This window comes from Camelus ferus, chromosome 15, assembly GCF_009834535.1.
Source record: "Camelus ferus isolate YT-003-E chromosome 15, BCGSAC_Cfer_1.0, whole genome shotgun sequence".
Classification (NCBI taxonomy): domain Eukaryota; kingdom Metazoa; phylum Chordata; class Mammalia; order Artiodactyla; family Camelidae; genus Camelus; species Camelus ferus.
In genome coordinates, this window is record NC_045710.1 from 7,032,516 (window position 1) to 7,051,350 (window position 18,835).

The 18,835-nt window shown below is 45.2% G+C and overlaps 2 protein-coding genes across 10 annotated transcripts in view; one reads left to right on the forward strand and one right to left on the reverse strand.

The window, feature by feature from the left end:
• The first annotated feature begins 1,688 nt into the window (after window positions 1-1,688).
• SLC66A3 (solute carrier family 66 member 3) lies at window positions 1,689-13,800 on the forward strand. 2 transcript variants are annotated; one of them, XM_032497039.1, is made up of 7 exons: window positions 1,689-2,008; window positions 4,198-4,280; window positions 4,362-4,431; window positions 7,016-7,073; window positions 10,393-10,513; window positions 11,259-11,300; window positions 12,683-13,800. In XM_032497039.1, the coding sequence occupies exons 1-7, from the start codon at window positions 1,869-1,871 to the stop codon at window positions 12,772-12,774; spliced, it is 606 nt and encodes a 201-aa protein (XP_032352930.1). In that variant the 5' UTR covers window positions 1,689-1,868; the 3' UTR covers window positions 12,775-13,800. The 2 variants fall into 2 exon arrangements, with proteins under 2 accessions (XP_032352930.1, XP_032352931.1); XM_032497040.1 differs by lacking the exon at window positions 10,393-10,513 and having other exon boundaries at window positions 12,683-12,778.
• Window positions 13,801-14,647: 847 nt separating this feature from the next.
• Window positions 14,648-18,835, reverse strand: part of ROCK2 (Rho associated coiled-coil containing protein kinase 2) — a 123,896-nt gene continuing 119,708 nt past the window's right edge. For all 8 annotated transcript variants that reach the window (XR_004326118.1, XM_032497032.1, XM_032497031.1 and 5 more), the window contains one exon: window positions 14,648-18,062. Coding sequence is in view for 1 of the 8 variants with exons in the window: in XM_032497035.1 (XP_032352926.1) it covers window positions 18,059-18,062 (4 nt within the window). In the remaining 7 variants the exon portion in view is untranslated. The remainder of the gene's footprint in view (window positions 18,063-18,835) is intronic.

The following is an 18,835-nucleotide window of genomic DNA, read 5'->3' on the forward strand; positions in this document are numbered from 1 at the left end:
GGGGGAGGGCTGCTCTCCAGGCCACTCAAATTTTCCAAGATGAAGCAACAGAGTCTTCAGCACAGCCAACTGGAAGGAAGCCCCTCCTGCACTTAGCCACTCGGCTGTCTTTGAAGATTAGCTGCACTTTAACTCCATGTCAGGGAGTGGCATTCCATACTCGCTGGGTCCATTATACATGTAGCAGAAGTTTGACCAACTAATCAATACTTATGATGGATCCCACAGAGAGTGCAGTCACCCTCCCCAGTGCTCCAGCCAGCGCTTCCCTGTCTAGTGGGCAGGCATGTCTGGGGTTGTGTTAAAAGGAGGATTCGGGTTCAGCACTTGTGTATATATACACACATTCACACAGGTATATACATACATACATACATATAATATGTAATGTACGTGGGTGTATACAGAGCATGTATGAGTATATATCTATGTTTATTATGGACTGAATTGTGTCCCCAAACTCACAAGGAGCCGGGATATATATGAACTATTTTGCTGGGAAAAACATGTAGTCAAGTATCAAAAGTTTACAGCTAATTACAAAAAACAGACATCTTAAGTTAATGATTTTCGGGCTTTTCTATAAATGCAAGAATCTGTGGTGATTTGACATTTTTCCTTCCATAAGCATCTTAACTAGCTAAAGGCCAGTCTAACCAAAGCACAGACCACGCCCTGGTCTCCACCCTGAATTCCCCTCAGGGTACATGGGGGTGGGCGGCTACAGTGGCTAAAGGCCTGACCCTGGTAGAACTGGAAGGCTTCAACATTTTTTTCTTTACTGTGGATCCTGACATTGCATTGTTGTAACTTCTCTGTTCCGTAACCTGGACTGAGTACCTATACCATTTTGAGAGCTTGGAAAATGCTCCCTACCCCCACAGTCTAAGTCACCTTCTTTTGTCAATTGAAATCTATTCTTACCTTCTTCAGAAAACATTTTATTCTGAAATGCTTAAGTGCAAGGCTTGGGGGGAGTTGGGGGGGGCGGTCTTCAGGGCTAAGGACCAAGACCCCAGGAAGGAAGCTCCCCAGGGTTGGGGAGGAAGCGCCTCCACTCCCAGCAGGAGGAAAGGGCAGACCGGGCAAGAACTGTTTCCCCGCGTGTAAAACCAGGCGGCACATGAACCAAGTTGGGTCGTTTTAAGCTTATCACTGAAATGCTTAGTGAGAAAAACAAAGAGAAATACTTTTCAGGGGTGAAAATCGCAACAAAAGGGTTCATGCCCCTGGCGAGGGGTACCCGTTTGTCCTCCCCGGTTCAGTCTCTGCCAGCCCAACCTGTGGGAAAGCGGGAAAGTCTGGGACGTCTCCCGGAGGCTCAGAACTGAACGAGTCGGCTTAACACGGAAAAGTGAATCAGCAGCGGGTGTAGCACGCAAAGGGTAGGGCTGACCTGCCTCCCGGGCACGGTTCGGACCCGGGGCGAGCTCCCCTGGGGAGGGGTCGCTGTGAGGTGGGGGACGGGGAGACAGCAGGGGCAGAGACCGGGAGACAGGAGCGGGAGAGACCGGGAGCCGGCCCCGACCGGGCGGACCCAAGAGGGGCGGAGCCAGACGGAGAGGCCCGGGGAGGGGCCGAGCAAGCCAGGAGGGGCGGAGAGAGTCCGGGGGCGGGACCGACCTGGGGAGGGGTCGGGGCTAGGCGGGGGCGGGGTTGACACGAGGCAGGAGAGGGGGCCCTGGGCGGGGCCGGGGGCGGAGGAGGGAACCCCGACTGGGCCGCCCGCGGCGTGGGCCGGGCGGGGTCCGGGGCCGGGGCCGGGGCCGGGGAAGGCGGAAGCACTGGGTGAGCCCGGCGGCTGAGTGCTGAGCCACTCGCCTTCCCGCTGCGGCCGGATCCGCGGAGCCCCGGGCCCCGCCGGCGCCATGGAGCTGCTGCTGGGCTTCTGCAACTGGAGCACGCTGGGCTTGTGCGCGGCGCTCAAGCTGCCGCAGATCTCCGCCGTGCTGGGCGCGCGCAGCGCGCGGGGCATCAGCCTCCCGAGTCTACTTCTGGAGCTGGGAGGGTAAGGCCCGGGGCGGCCTGGAGCCGACGAGAGCCCGGGGGAGGGAGCCTGGGCTCTGATAAAGTAGAGGCGGGGGAAGCGGAGCCGAAAGCGCCAAGTCGCGGGGAGTAGCGCTTGCCCCGGCCGCACACTTCCCGTCAGTAGTTGCTGCTCCCCAAGCCTTGCGGGGGCGAGGGGGGTGGGAAATGAATGACTGCGCACGCCCATTTTACAGATGGGGAAACCGACACTCGGCGAAACTGTCTCTCCGCCCGTTAGTGGCAAAACCAGCCATCCAGCTTTGAGCAAGGCCGTTTGCTCGTGAGGCTTTCTCAGCTGCTTCCTCCCTAAACCCACGCTCCATCACCGCCCCTTTTCTCGGGTTTTGGTTTCTTCACCTGTAAAATGAGGGGTTGGACTATGAATTTTAAGGACCCTCTGGCTTTTAAAAGTTACACATTTGTGGGGGGCCGGTGTCAGCGAACGGAGAGCTTTTTAGGGGAGAGGAGGACTTGAACTTGAGCTGGCCCCTGAAAGGTGAGAGCCAAGACTGCTCCCACAGCGAGTTTATCCATCCAAATCCGAAGTAGGTGCGCTGACTCAGTATTTAAAGACCTGAACGAGAAAAGCAGAGTTAAAACTTAGTCGGAAAGACATAAAACCCAATAGGCTAGCCTCTCACCCTGCATGGCCGGGTCCTCCCCGCTGCTCCTCGCCAGCCCGGGCTCTGAGGGCTAGTCCTCGGGAGAAGAATTCCTCGGAGGGGCAGCAAGGTTGATGGACCCAGGTTTTCAGCGCCAGAAAGAAGCCAGGGGAGAGCAAGAGAGAACGAGGAGACCTTGGGGCCAAGAGGTGTGCGGAGCCACCCTGGGCCCTGCGGTGTCCTGCCCGGGACACGCCCATCTGAGGGACCAACCTTTGGCTATTTGGGGGCGGGAAGTGGGGTGGAGGGAGGCCCTGAGGTGCACCCACAGAACAGAGCCTCTTTGGGCGTCCTTAGGGAGAAGAGGTAGCCACGTGGAGAAGAGGGCCCTCCAGGCAGGGGGGCTTGTGAGCACAAGCCTGGTGGCTGGACTAGAAGCAGTGAGGCCAAAGAAAGAGGCTGAAGACATGATGTTAGGTAATGTCCGCGTGTGCAGGTGCAGTGCATGAGATAGGTGCACTGTTGTTCCCATTTCACAGGTGGGGAAGCCGAGGCCCCAGAGGTTAGGTAGGTGCCAGGGATTGTGAACCCTCTGCCCCACCTGCTGGGCAGGTGGCTGAGGCCAGCAGGGGGAGGGGGAAGCACTGGCTGGGGTCACACAGAGAGACATCCTCTTCCCTCCGCCCTCTGTGAGGGTGTGGTACATACCAGGCTTAACCCTTCCTGGCTAAGGAGATGTGAGTCACTGAGTCCAGAAGGTCTGTGGAGCTTCTGACTCACTCTGGGGGAGCCAGGGGCCCGAGGGATCCTCACATCTTGGGTGGTGGGACAGAGACTCTGAAGGGACACCGTGGAGATTTGGATTCTGAGGAAGCTGACTGGCCAGGGTGTGAGCTGGGAAGGCAGGAAGCTCTTCTGAGAAGAGCTGGATTCTGGGGTCTATATCCCTCCCCTCTTCCAAGCCCCAGCCTCTCCAGAGCTTGAATTTTCTTAAAGGAACTGAAGAGTCCTCATATCTTTTCCCCACCACCAGGCTGGGCAGCATTCTTGAAAGCCACTAGAATCAGCTAGGGATGTCGTTCCTCTTCTAAACATGGTCTCCCAGCACTCCTGTGCCTGAGAGGCTCAGCCCCTTACAAGCCCTGCTAGGACTCCCATCCAGGGATGGCTCTTGCCCCCTCAGACGTCCTTGGCCTGTGCAGCTTCTTGGGTGCGACCTTCTAAGGGGGCTGCCCAGGGCCTCAAAAGAACCCAGCTTTAGAGACAGGGAGACCTGGGTTTAGTCTCTTCTAGTCCTGGTGGGTGGTTTGCCCTCCGTTAAAGTCATCTGTAAGTGGCATCCTAAGGGACTTGACAGACACCGGTGCCCAGCCAGTCCTGGATGCTCCAAAACTCATGGAGGTGATTAAATTATTACGTCATCCTTCTTGTTCTCCGTCTCCCTCCCTGACACTTGCAGACTCCAACTGCCAGTTCTAAGGTTTTGCAAACGAACCTGTGGTGGTGGCCTGGCCTCCCTGCTTTGTGTTGGGTCAGTCCGAGCTCAGCTGTGCCCCTCTCTCCCCAGGTTCCTGGTGTTCCTCCGGTACCAGTGGTACTATGAGTACCCGCTGCTGACCTACCTGGAGTACCCCATTCTCATCACACAAGGTAACCCCTCCTGCCCCACCCCATGCCCACCCACGGCCTTTGGGGCCCCTCCTTCCCCTCACTTGAAGCCCTTCCTTTCAGATCTCATCCTCCTGCTGTGTGTCTTCCATTTCAACGGGGATGTGAAACGGGCAGCACCCTACATCGCCCTGTATCCTTTCGGCATCTGAAGGGTGGGGTAGAGCTCAGTGGTAGAGCTAATGCTTAGCATGCATGAGGCCCTAGGTTCAATCCCCCAGTACTTCTATTTTGAAAAAAAGAGAGATTCGTGCTGTCTCTCCTTTCAGTATCTGAGAGTCAGAGGTGGGACTGGAGGTGTTCTTTGCTAATAGGATGTGTTACTTACTACACGGAGTCCTTTACCGGCTATATGTTCTTTGGTTAAAGGAAAGAACAAGAAATCTCCAGTGCAGTATTCCATGTGAGTGAATATGCCTCCACAGCCCAGCGATGCCCTAGAACAGTCCCTGCCCGGGGCCCTCGCCTCGGAGACCAGGCCACCCCACGAGTCCCTGACGCACCAGGTGGGATGCAAACTTAGTACCTGAGCGTGCTGACTTGCAGAAGCATCCCTGCTAAAAGCGACACTGTCCAACTGTATTCTTGAGCGGAAGGGAGATACTTCTTCCTGCCCTGAAAATGTCCCTGCATAGTAATGAGTGGGTCTGGCCTTTAACACCATGCCGCTAACACACCTGGACCGCTGGCTGCTTACTGCCTGTTAGCGGGCGGGTCTGGGCTCCCGAAGGCTGGTTCAAAGTGAAAGTCAAGACATTAGGAGGGTCTCAGTGGGGCCTGGTCACACACAGACATGTCCCTTTCACACTCACACAGCGTCTTCCACGAACGAGGGCCAGGATTTCATTTTAACTCTCTTTGTAGAAACTCCATTATTCTCCTGCTAAACTTCACTCTCCTTATAAGGCTAAGAAAGCCTTTTGAATGGCAGGCAGTTCATTCTGCCAGATCTGTGAGATGATCTGAGCTGTTTATTTATACGTCTTCAGGGTGGAGGAAAAAGGGAGGGGAGGTGCCGCCTGGGCCCTGTCTGCCCTGAGCACCATGAGAGGGTGGCATGGATTGGTGGGACACTCCCCGTGTCCCCACCCCTGGGTGGCCTGGGGCACAGTGCCACGAGCCCAGCCCTCTAAGCTGCAGGTGCCCTGCCTGTGAAGTGGGATAATGATGCCTGCCTGTTAGTGTTGTTTCCGGAACTAAAGTACCAGGAGCACAAGACAAACTGAGGAAGTGGCAGGGAGGGGCTTGGTGGCTCCTGTGCTAGAAGCCTGGCTGTGGCTGAGTCGTGACCCTCTGCTGTTTGATCAGGTTGTAAGCCCCTGACTCAGTTTCCCTCTACAGAAAGAGGGGTCACACAGCTGTACTGGCCCTCAACCCTTCAAGGTCAGCCCCAGCTGGTTAAGGGTTTTTGAAAACAGAGTACTTTAAGATGAAAAGCATTGTGTGATTTACTTTTTAAGTAAAACGCAACAGCTTATCTTTGAGCAAACGATGAGGCAGGTGCTGATGCCAGCCCTGTAGGATCAGCAAGATGTCTGTTACCTCCTGCCTGTTGTGCTTACGGAGAGCGAGTGAGCAGGGCGGCCCATTACTGATGCATTTTTTAAAGTAATAATATGTTCCAGATATTATATAGGACATACTTAGGCTAAAATATTATTTGTTGTTGATCTGAAATTCAGATTCAGCTGGGTGTCCTGTGTTTTTATTTGCCCGTTCTGGCCGCCCTGCAAATAGGTCGTCTCTCGGCTCTCCAGAGCTGCTCCGGCTGGTCCAGTTGTCCAACATGTACACTTGGAATGAAGTGCGATGGTACAAAATTGAGCAACATTAGTTTAAAATTTGGATTAGAGACAGTTGGAAAAAGAAGATCTCATCCACCTAGATCCAGGCTGCCTTTCTGGTCTCGACCAGGTTGCTAATATTCAATTCTGCTGACTTGGAGCACAAGGCATTGTCGATTTCAATCCCTTCATTTAAGTAATGTTATTAATTATAATCATAGCAACTTGTTGGGTCCCTACGATGTGCCACAAAGCAGTGAGAAGGTAGACAGGGCAAGAAATAAATCCATTTTGCACATAAGCAAATCGAGGACAAGAGAAGGAGAATGACTTGCCCAAGGTCACAGCACAGGCTCCTGGCCGTCCCCTCACTGGCCTGGCCACTACCTCCCTGTGTGGCTTCTGCTTCTCTAGCTGGGCTCACTGAGCTTGTGAAAATCAGATATCACTCCCCCGATTCCCAGCGTTGCTCACCCCAGCTGTGTTATTTTGACACTGGAGTTGGTGGGAAAGGGGAAAATCAGTAAGCAGTTCCACATGACACCAGTTTTGCAGAACATGCCTGCTTTTTAACTTGAACCTAAGTGCCTAACTTGGGACATTACCCTGGAGAGAGGTCTGCATGGTCCAGAATTAAGCGGGCAGTTAAAGTCATATGGAATGATCCCAACCCTGGGATGGGTCCATGAACAGAGGATTCTTTGTCATTTTCTTCCATAATCTGCTTCTGTGCTTCTGGACTCCTAGCAGGTGTTCACTTGAACCATTTTTGCCTTTTCCATGTCTGACAAGTCCTAGCAGAGCCACTTCCAGTTCCACACTGGGCTTATGTGGTAATGTCTGTGGTCCCGGTTTGTTTCCGTGAGCTCGGGGCTGGGGGCGGGGGTGGAGCTGCCGGCCGAGCCACAGTTTCCTTCCTTAGCACTTGGTAAGCTGTGTGTCTGCTTGGTTCATCCTCACCCTGCAGAAGTGGATCTTAGATCTGGCCATGGTGAGTAAAGCGCTCCTGGACAAGCGAGGGTGTGCACAGCCGTCTGTCTTGTCTCTTCTTTCCATGTCACCTGCTCTGTGAAGAACTTTAGAGATCGAAGATTCCGCCTGCTCATTTTCCCTCTGTACCAAAGAATAATGGGCTGAAAGCACAGTGCTAACCAAATATTAAAAGACCATATTCTCATTTAAATGTACAGGAGATTTTTTTTTTTAACTTCCTCTTTGGGGGGCCCTAGAGAACCAGATTGGGGAGGGAGGTCGAGTAGAATGAAGAACTGAGCATAAATTAAAGCATTTGGAGTTATTATCAGGTTAATAATTACATATGGGCCACATACTCATTATTTTTCTAACTTTGGCCTCCAGATATTTTTTTTTCCTTCATTGGAAAAGGGTAAGCCCTATACTTGTTTCCTTCCTTGGTTAAGGGCCAGAAATTCCATGCTGTGAGACTAGGATTCTGGTCGTGGGTGGGTCAGGAAACATTCGACCACAGATCTTCTCTCCAAGGCAACTGATGTAAACTTCTCCACCCAGTGGGAAAAGAAGGAGCAGAAATAATCAGTGATCACTGCCCGCCAGACCCAAACCTGGGAATTTCGCCCCATTTTCTCCCCTCAACATCTTGTCTGTGACCCTATCTTGGAAAGCAGACTTGACTCTCAACCTTGTGACCTGCAGAGAGCAGAGAAGTAGGGTGACCAGCTTAACAATGAATCATTTTTTAGTAGAATTACATTTCAAATATTGCACGGGACATACTTATGCCAAAAAATGATTTGTTGTTGATCTGAAGTTCAGATTTAACTGGAGTGTTCTGTATTTTTATTTGCTTCATCTGGCTGCCCTACAAATAGGTCATCTCTAAGCTTTTCGGAGCTGCTACTGTGGTCATGTGGGTGCAGGTCCTGTTGTTGGAGGGTTAGGCTGTCACACGGCTGCAGTGAGCCTTCACCCCTAAGAACATTCGGGAATATCATAGTATAGGCTCGTCAGGGATCAGGTCCAAAGGTCCAAGGCTTAGGGTTTTCGTTTCTTCTGTTCCATTCTCAGTGGATGCTGTGTCCTGACCACACGTTGATGCTCCACTGGTTCACACTTCAGGCACGGGCTGCACACTCGGCCCTGAGCCGCCGCTGTCCACAACACTGTTCCGGGCACCTACTCTGGGGCCTCGCGACAAGGTGGTGGCTTGAGGGTTTTGGAGGAGAAAGAGATCAGGTTTCAGAGCTCACACGGGGCAGAAAACCCTAGGATCCTGCAGGGGAGGGATGCTGTTTGAATTCGTGAAAAACCCAAGTTATAGAAGTTACAGTTCTACTGCTTTCTAAAGCAAGTCCCAACTTGGACCAACACGTGGTTTCCACGGAAGTCCTAAACTGTGCTTTCACCATCAGATCAATGGATAATTCACATTCACAGCGTTATTCACAGAACGGTATGATTAAAGTAGTTATGTGCACAGCAGCCTAAGCATGCTTCTCCTTTCCAGGCCTGTTCTCTGCGAGACTCTGTGCTGTGGGAAAACCTGGTAATCTGCACTTGAACGTGTATAATAAGACTGTCCAGGCCTTGTTTTTCTCCCCAAAGGAAGCTGCTTCATGATTGTAAAGATGGTGTTTTCTCCTGGAAGGCACATCTGGTAGAGTGTGTAGCAGGCGCTGTTGGGCTGTCTGTCACTGATCTACCATCACGTGGTCCTTCCCCCCGATGCGAGTGAACAGCGTCCTTCTTAAGTCCACAGATGCAGACCTCCCGCCCCCTCACCTGCACGTGTCAGTCCTGTGTCCCCACCTTGCCTCTCACTCTTCCCCTCCTCTGTCCATTCAGGTCACCCAAATTGCACAGGAGCCTCTTTCCTTACAGGTCCCCCCGCTTGGGCTCAGCCCTCTGAGCCATCAGCTCCCAGTGTAACCCGGGCCCTCACCCATCATCTGCCAGGGAGCATGCCCTGCTGTCACCTTCTCTGCCATTCTTCCCGTTATCTCTCCTCCCCAACTCCCGCGTTCACTTACATCATTGCATTTGCCAGGCTGCATTGCTGTTAAGGATTTAGTCACTCAACAAGGGCTTATCGGTGCCAGCCACCTGCCAGCACTGACCCAGGTGCAGGGGACCTGGTGCCCCCTCCATGGAGCTGTCCTTCTGGGCAGACGGGAGATGGTCAGGGACACCAGCCACTTCATGCTGAAGCCAGCGGCCTTCTCATCCCTCATCCCTGTAGCATTGGACTCTGTAGATCGATTTCTCCCTGAACCACTTTGTTCACGTGGCTTCTAGGGCATCTCCGTCCTGGTGCTCCTTCTGCCTGCTCCTCCCTGGTGTCTCTGCTGTTCCGCCTCATCTCCCCGCTTCTTCAGTGAGAGGCCCCAGGCCCCAGCACACTCTGGGCCAGCTCCCCCAAGCTCAGGTGCAGGACTCTCTGAGGTCACCTGGCAGCACCGAGCTTCTGGTCTCCGGCCTGCGCCCCTCCCGCAGGTCTGTGCCTCCTGCAGCTTCAAGTCCCTTAATGGCGGCTCCATTCTTCCACTTACGAAGACCAGAAACATTGGAGCTTGGAATCACCCTTGATTTCTCTTTTCCTCACATCCCATAGCTAATCCCTCAGCAAATCCTATCAGCTTTACCTTCAAAATATACCCGGAATCAGAACACCCCTCACCTGCTCTGTTTCCACCGCCCTTTGCAGACCTGGATGACTGCAGCTCTTGCTAGCCAGTCTCCCGCTTCCACCTTGTCTCCCTTCGGGCTCCATTCAACCTGGCAGCTGAAGGGGGTGTTTCAGCTGATGGAGAGACTGGCAAATGGCAGCCTGGGCCCTGCTCAGGGTGGAGGGTGCTGTGTGGTGCAGCGGCAACGTGGAGGTCCCTTACCCCTGGGGGAGCAGAGGCCCCCAGCCTCACCGGTGGGCCCATTAGGATAGCTCAGCTCGCTCCTTTGAGTTTATGAGTCTGTCAGTTCACAGCAGCGTAGTTTCTCTCCAGGTTCTAAAAACACAATAATATCTGTATGTCCCTTTGTTATTGGCAGGTGGGGACAGATAAGCCTTTGTGGCCGTGCGGGTTCTTTTTTCTCTCAGCTTCAAACCAGCTGCAGCCCGCCAGTTAAGTTGCACACTGAGCAGTGGCATTGGTAGGGTGTCCATAAACGCCCCACTGTGGCACCAGTCTCCATCACTAAACTTGATTTTTGCCCTTGTACTAGTTGCTTATTACTTGACATGAAAATTGAGCTTCAAAAGCGCTTTCAGTATCTGGTGCTCTTTTGCTTTTGAAACTAAGGGACTCCTAACTTTCCCCTGTTTTATCTGCAAACAGAATTTATGTACTTTCATCAGTGCGGCCAGTAAGTTTGCTCAGCTCCAATACCTGTGGAAGGCCAGGGACTCGGGGGCCGTGAGCGCGCTGACGTGGGGCCTAGCTTCGTACACCTCTGCGAGTAAGACCGTGGCTCTAATGGGGGGGTGCCCTTTGCCAGCGTGGGGTGTCTACCCAGGAGTGCATTAACTTGGTGTCTAAGTGTCGTAGTCCCTTGAGCTTTAATCTGTTGCAAATAGCTATTCAGATAGAACTTCCTAGTATATCCACATTCACAAGGCTGATTTAATGCATACCACTCTGCGTTTTATGCAAGATCTGTATTCCAGTTGCTAAAAAAAAAAGTGAAAGCACACTTTTCTCCAAAAATCTGGCGTAATATTAAGTCCTCTCTTGTTTGAAAAGCATGATTATATTGAAGCCACTAACTTGTTTAAAAAATACGAATGTTTATGATGTAACAGACTAAAGAGATGAGAATCATACATTGGCTTTTGAGAATAAACATAGTTTGCAGCAGTGGAGTTTTTCTGGAGCCACAATGTTTAGCCTCAAGTTTAGAATTTCCTCTGTTCATTTGGATTCTTGCAGGAACTATCTTAAATGCATATGCTATATTTAGGTAGGAACATTAAAAAAAGTAGAGCTATCATGTTGATTAGCTTTATTAATTTAGATATTTGAGTTACACTTCTTCAAGTTTTTTCTATATTTTAAAGGACCAGTTTCTCCATCCAGGATCCTCTTCTACCCGAACCTTTTAAAAACAGTTAGCATATATTCTGGGATTTAAAATAGATATTAGCTAAATACCAAAATGTCTGAGATGCAAGTTGATACTGATTGCTGAAAATTTTCTTTTACAGCCAGAATAATAACAACTTTAATGACCACCAATGATCTTACAAGTAAGCAAAATATTTTTCTGCCCACTTCCTTTTCGAATTCTATGCCATTTGTGCCTCCTTCATTTGTAACTCGTCTTAGGGCTTAACAGATCCACTTGGCCCCACTGGAGGCCAGCAACAATATCTTACTGGTCTTTATCAGTCACCATTTATAGTATTAAGCATCGATTTGCGGTGCCTGGGATAGAATATGCACAAGATAGTAGATTCCTTTCTTCATAAAGCTTCCACTCCAGCAGTGGAAATGAACACTGACATAATCACACGATTAACTACTGAAAAACATTGGGAAATGTATTTTGAAAGAACAGGACAGGATGAGCACCTAACAGGGGAACGTGACCTGTTTGGAGGGAGCTGGGAAGATTAATTGGAATAAGAGTGAGACCTGCAAGAGGGGAGAGACTGCTACAAGGAGCAGCATGTGTGAAGGCTGCGTGGGCTCAGCCTTGGAGAGAGTACCAGTCGGGCTGGAGTGAGAGTGTGGGGGTGAGTCTAACGAGGGGGAAGGAAGTGGTAGCGGCCAAATTGTCCAGAGCCTCAGAATTGCGCACAGGCAGCAGGAAGGCTTTTGCATGCAGGGGCGTGGCATAATCATTTGACTCCATGTCCTTGTTCTGTTACTTTTAAAGGGATACTGTGACAGAGGAGAAAATAAAATATACTTGGGCTAACCTAAAAAGAGTTTTCTAATTCCTTAGGCTGGGTTTTCAACTCCTAAATCAGGCATATACATTTTGGAAAAGTGATTCAAATAGATGGTGTCACCTATTCTATGAAGACTAGAACTATGTCCCTCATGTGTAGACCCTTCAAATACGTTAATTGTTATTTGAGAAATATTGCTACAGAACAGCACAAAGCATTTGCTAGTCCCTTCCCGGACGTTTTATCTTTGGCTCAAATGCTTTCTGTCTGCTCTGAGAGAACAGAAAGCATTTTGATTAGTGTTCTGGTCAAAGCATGAACTTAGGTCAAGTAGGAAAGGGAAAAGAGGCCAGAGTCTTCCCCACAGGACTTGAAGAATTCTCTGTTTAGAAAGAAGAGTCAACCATAATTAAACAACACAACAAATCTGTGTGTTAAAAATTGGAAAGTCGAGACTGTTCTAATTGATTTGTTTTGTATCTAAGGTGACAGAGGTTCCTGAAAGTGATCAGTGTATCTGGGAATAACCGTTAAAAACCAGTTTAGCTATCTTAAAAGTGTTTTATAACTACAAAGATACATTGAACAGTTTCTCAACAGTTCACATGGTCCATAGTTGTTTCATTTGTGGAGGGAAGCTTTGTTTTGGCTTCTACTTAGAGCAGGAGCTGATTTTGTTTGTGACAACAGTATTTCTTAACACACACTTTCTCTTTGTTTTTGACTGATCTCAGTTCTTCTACGTTTTTTGATCATGCTGGCTTTAAATATGTGGGTAACAGCTACAGTACTTCGCTACCGGAAGACCGCTGTCAAGGCTGAATGATGGATACATTATTCCTACACGAAGTGGATTTCAAATAACTGAACCAAAGGAAAAAAAGCTCATTGCTAAATCAAGGTCTTTTATAAATTTAGCCAATCATGCATGCCAAAGGTATTTTAGACTTGAAAGAGCCCACTTAAAACACTTGTTTGAAAGTGTCAGTTCCCCTCCCCTTCCCCATTTCATTAGGTTAAGGTGGGGCTCAGACATCTGCAGTTTGGAGAAGGCTGGTGATTGGTGGAAGTCTTCCAAGAAGCCCATTTTGAGGAGATTGCTATGACTCTCATTCTCAGTCATGATTAAGTTTCTCCAAAGAGCTAACTACATCTCCTTTTCAGCTTTCAGAATCTTTTAAGAAATCAATTCTCTCCACAACACAAATGAACACGAATGGAGTGGGATTTTGCCCAGAGTGGAATTGTAATAAATTACCAGGGTTCACTTTCTGGTACTAATGTTTAATTGTAATACAGATATAACAGGAAGGCCTTACTGTATCATAATACTGTATCATACCCCCTTAGGCTCTAGCAAGCATACCAAGGCAAGTGAAAATGTTACTGGCTTGCCTTCATACACCAAAGGAGTCCTTTAACGTCATACTGTGCCTTTACGTAATTCCTAACAAAAGGTACTTACAGTCTATTGATGAGGCAATCCTAATATACTTTGATTCCAGCACGATGCTGCCATTTTTAAAAGGGCCACACCTATACAATTACGTTACTGGAATCTGGTACAAAATATAGCTGACCTCTACCAAGTTTTGTCTATTGAAAATATGTGCAGTAAAGGATATTGCTGGGTTCTGCCAAGTTCTCATGGATTTTATTCTCAAAGTATCATACTCTAAGCATAATGTTAAGATTATTGTACACTGTATTTTCCTGTAAAGACTTATAAACCCTAACATTTAAAACCTCTCTTTCCCCTAATAATTGAATGGCATTATTAAATGCAGTAAATAATGTTTATTATAAAATGTTTGTTTCTTATGTAAAATAAACTTTCATATTTTGAACTCTGCTGAGTCTCTTAAAACTCAACTGTTTTAATGGAATTAGTTTTAAGTTATGTAAACGGTAGTTTTAAAAAATATAAACCAGTTAATCCTTTTAGAACTTCTGCTTGGGACCAGTATAAACATAGTATCTAAAAATCGTTCATTCTGTAGTTTTAAAAATTAGTCATTTAAAAAAATCCAAGTGAATCCTTTCTCATATGCAATTATAATCTGACCATTAGTATAAATACAAGTTGTGTAATTTTTAGTCCAAGAAATATTTTATTTAGATATACTTTATTACTGCTTTAAGCAGCTCCTTTAAGAATATACTATCTTAGATGAAAAGTTCTCCATTTTTCCCCTTTGAGAGGGAACATTTGAGCTACTCCAGATACTCTATACATATTATCATATTTAATCCCCCAACAATCCTATAAAGTAAACAATTCTCCATTTTACAGATGTAAACATTGACGCTCAGATTGAATAACCTGTCCCAGATCAGCCAGCCAGTAAGTATACTAGAAAAGAACCCACATTACCAAAGAAATGCTTTCCAGAAAACCACGTCAGCATAATATTCCTAACAAAATAGGCACCCTGCCCCTCTTCCTTATCCTCGACACTCAAATGAGATTCTCAGGTTTGCATGGCCCTTAAATACCGACATTAAATCAGAGACAGACTCCTAGCTGAAATTCGATTTCCTGTTTCTCCATGGACTAAATGATAGGGCTGAAGATTCTACAAGTCTGTACCCTTAGTTAAGACTTATTTGCGATACCCATCTTAGGGAAGGCAAATTTTGGAAGTAAATTTTAGAAGGCTGCAGCACTCCAGGACTATTTAACAGCAAAAGTATGAAAATGCTTGTCTCAATTTCTTTTATTTATTTTTAATATAAAAAGCAGGCATAAAATACAATTACATTACTACAAAGATGCAACAAAATTTTTAAAAAACCAGGGGGGTACGATTTTCGTTCAAGGGGACAGCTGATCAAATATTTATGATTATCTAAACCATGCAGTTCATAAGTTATTACAGTTCCAAACAAAATTCATTATTATGGGGAAGGGAATCACGGAGAGGCCCCCCAAGCATAATATTCAGCACTGTCATACAGTGCTTATCTTCAAAGTGCTTTACAAACCAACTATGGTATCTTCACAACACAGGGAAACTGAAGTCTTACTCCACGGGAGGAGAGCTGAGTCAGTAGCAGTGACGACACAGGCTGAGAAACTCCGAAGTGACTTGCCCACGTCAGATTTTAGAAACATGTTATTTAAAGCATGTTTCAATAAGGTAATATAGTGTCTAAGTTTCTCCATTTACCACCCGAATCCTGGAAGAATAGATTAACAGCAGCAGCATAACTTCTGAAATTGTCATTTGGCAACCTAGAGTTTCTTCTTGAGGATCTACAGATAAACTGGTATAAAGGAGACCCGTCAGCAACAGAATGGTGTAACTCTAGCATTGGTTAGTTTTAAAAACAATAACCTTTACTTTAGATTTATTGGTATACTTATCCTTTAGTGAGAGCATTTTAAACTTTCAGATAGATTTTTTTAAAAAATCTTGCTTCTAGATAGAATTTCTTTAATTAATACTTTTCAAAAATGCACTGTACATTAATTCTTAACAGTAATCCTGGCACCGGTTTTCCCTCTACTCTCATTATTCCCACAAAAGTAAAAAATCCAACTGAGAAAATCCCAGTATCACTACTTAGTTCTCAAAAGGAGGTATTTATGGCTCTAGGAGAAATCAGGTGTGAGGACATTAGCAACTTTTGGTCTTACATTTATCTTGGAAGCTTTGGAGCCTCAAGAAAAAGAGAAGCTGGCACAAAATCAGGTTTTTCAACCAAGTCAACATCATCTTTAGTGAGCGGTGGGAAGAGAGCATTTGGATGGTGCATGCACTCGTGTACGTATATGAAACCAGCAACAGAGTATAAAGCAAATTCTTACCCAAGGTCAGAATTTTTTATTAAGCGCATTTCCATTAGTTGGACAAACAACCTTATAAATCCTTATTTCAAACCATATAATGTGAAGAATCTCCATGGAGAGATTTTTTTTTTGCCCCTTAGAGTAATTTTTTTCCATAAAAAAACTTCACATTAATTTTCCCTGTATAGTTGCATCACACCATGATTCTCCATATTCCCTAATATATACAGCATTCAGAATTTAAACTTTTGCCATGTTTACTCAAATGTTTCAATTACTCATGTGTAAACTTCAAATTATTTCACCTTAATAAAGTTTATTAAAATATATATATATATATATACTCTCCAATTCAGAATAATATGATAGAACCTCCCATAGTGTAACAAAATCTTTATATAAAATATTAATTCAGTCTCCTTTTAACAAGTCTAATGAATGGAAATATTTATTCTATATAAATTTTATATATTTTTCACTTTTTAATTTCACTTAAAAAAAAAATAGCTGTGCCCCCAAAACCAGAACATACCTGCGAGAGAAATGGCATGCATATCTAGTTTCAGCACAGACAGCATGAAAGAGTGCAGACTGGAAAATGTAGTAACAAGATTCAGTTTCAGTACATCTGTAGCCAAAGGCCACTCTTCAATTTCCACAACAGTATCTGTAATTGGGGATCCAACTCTTAAAACACTTCTGCACTGACCCCAGAAGGAATCAATGAAAAATGTCCACTTCCTTCATTGAAATATTAGAAGATATATTTCATTATCACACCAAACTCTGTAGGTGAATGTGTATAAAGAGAGACTGATAAAACACTACATCATTTTTTACTTAATTCTTATCACCGATGCATACTGTAGCAGTATAAAACATATACTTTTCTGGAATGAGAAATATAGCAGGAATAGTCCTGCATAAACTGTAACTTTAACAGCATTTAAAAAAATAAAAATCAAGTTAAGTGCCTCTAAGGCCACTTCTTCCCAGTCACCAGTTTTCTTAACCCAGTACTGAAATATTGCCATACACAGCTGTGTGTTTAATGGATCACATTTAAATATTTAAAATATATCTACAGTATGTCTTCATTTTTTTAAATTCGAGATAATTTTTTGAATCTTGAATGTGAAAATGTAAAAATAGTCACAAATGTCTTTATCAGAAATAAAAACACACCTAGGGTAGCCAGTAAATTAAAAGCAAAGAAAATGTTTCATAGTCACACACTAATACTGAGGTCTGTAAAAAAGGCTGGATGAATAATAGATATACATAAAAGATATATTAGTTCCAATACTATCTATTACTGTTTCTATCACCAATACTTAAAAAAAATTGTTATACAATCAAAATAGGCTGACATTGATAACTATTACGTGTAAAAATAGTGCACTATTTTTCTTCTGCAAAGCAAATTTGCATCCTAAGAGCTGGTAAACACTTGTTCTTTTTTTAAATACAGAAAAGGGTTGAGATTTTGAAAAAAATTAAATTAAGGCATTCAAAATGGGTAGAGTTGCCTATTATGACGCATTAGGAAACTGATATAATTAACTTCAAACTTCTTGTTACAGTAATTGCTTAAATATGAACATGCAGCTTCCATCAGGTACACACAAATGAGTGATACAAACTCCAACAGTATGGCTTTATACAAGTGCATAGTTGCAACTGCAGTAAGTAATGATATCTGATTAATGTTTATAAAAAAATAAAGTGGGAAGTTAAAAAAAAAACCCTCTTGCAGTATTACAGTACTATACATATGTGTGCGTGTGTGCTTGTGTGTGAGAGGATATACATATCACACACGTGCGCACACACACACAGTATAATGGTCACTTCTTGAAGATGCAGTCTCTATCAGTGTAGTGGAATCCATTCCCAGATTCTTCTGGCAGGTGTGCTGGTGAAATCTCTCTGTTGAAGCTGCAAGGATGATTTCTTCAACTTTAACTCTTCTCAGTCCGTGTAGTGTGAGTGACTGCCAAGAGAGCTTCATGGAGCAAGTTGGGAAGAGTTGCACATGATATTCTTATTCTACTAACCAATCACTGTTGGTTCAACTTGCTGCTCCAAAGGAGCCCAACAAATCTATCCAAGATTTATAATTTATATTGCAGGAATACAGGGAATATATACACACACACACACACACATATATATATATATATGTATGTGTGTGTATGTGTATCAGTCTCTCAGGAAAATATAGCTTTTTAATAACTTTGGGGCCATCATATTTCAGTCTTGTTTCAACTGGAAGAATATGATCACCTTGAATAATGACTGCATTCACAGAAGGCAGTTAGCTAGAAAGAAAAGGAAAATAAAGGTAGTTGTTATAGTGAAATAATTTAAGAGATTGTTATCAGTTCTTTGAAAAGGCATTCCATTTACGTCATTAAACTATATAGTCTTCCAACTACTATACTTTTAACACCTAAATCATGCATGAGATATATTACTGCATTACTTTTCTTAGTTTTAGGTACATGCAATTATATTTTTGCTCATATTTTCTCATATTGGTCACAAACACGACACACAAGTTTTATACAGTTAACTGGCTATTAGGGTTAGATAATATGTCACTGACTAACTCATGTGAATGTAAGTCTGACTTGGGCTTTAACTGCCAGTTACTCCATGCAGCTGAAAGAAGAGTGGACTTATGGGCCGGGTTCTACTTGACTGTCTGTCTGACACTATGCCACATTTTTTAAATATATGAAATGGGAACAAACACACTGTTGTAGTAAATATATGTAAATACTCTAAATCCTGGTTGTAAACAGATTCTATTATGACATGATTTAAGTATATATTTTGCAACGTGTTACTTAAGTTAAGATAGACATTACTTCTTTTAAATCCATTCCATGTAAAAGGTTTAACTCATGAGGTTCAATTTTCATTCAAATCTCCTTTAGCCACTATTAACCTATTTACATTTTCTAAAAGCACAAGAGCTTTCACAGCATACTGTTAGCATCCTCCAGCAAGAGTAACATTAAATTTTCAAAAAGTAAACATTTCATTCACATCACAAAAAAAAGCCAAATCAGAAACAGCTATTTCACAG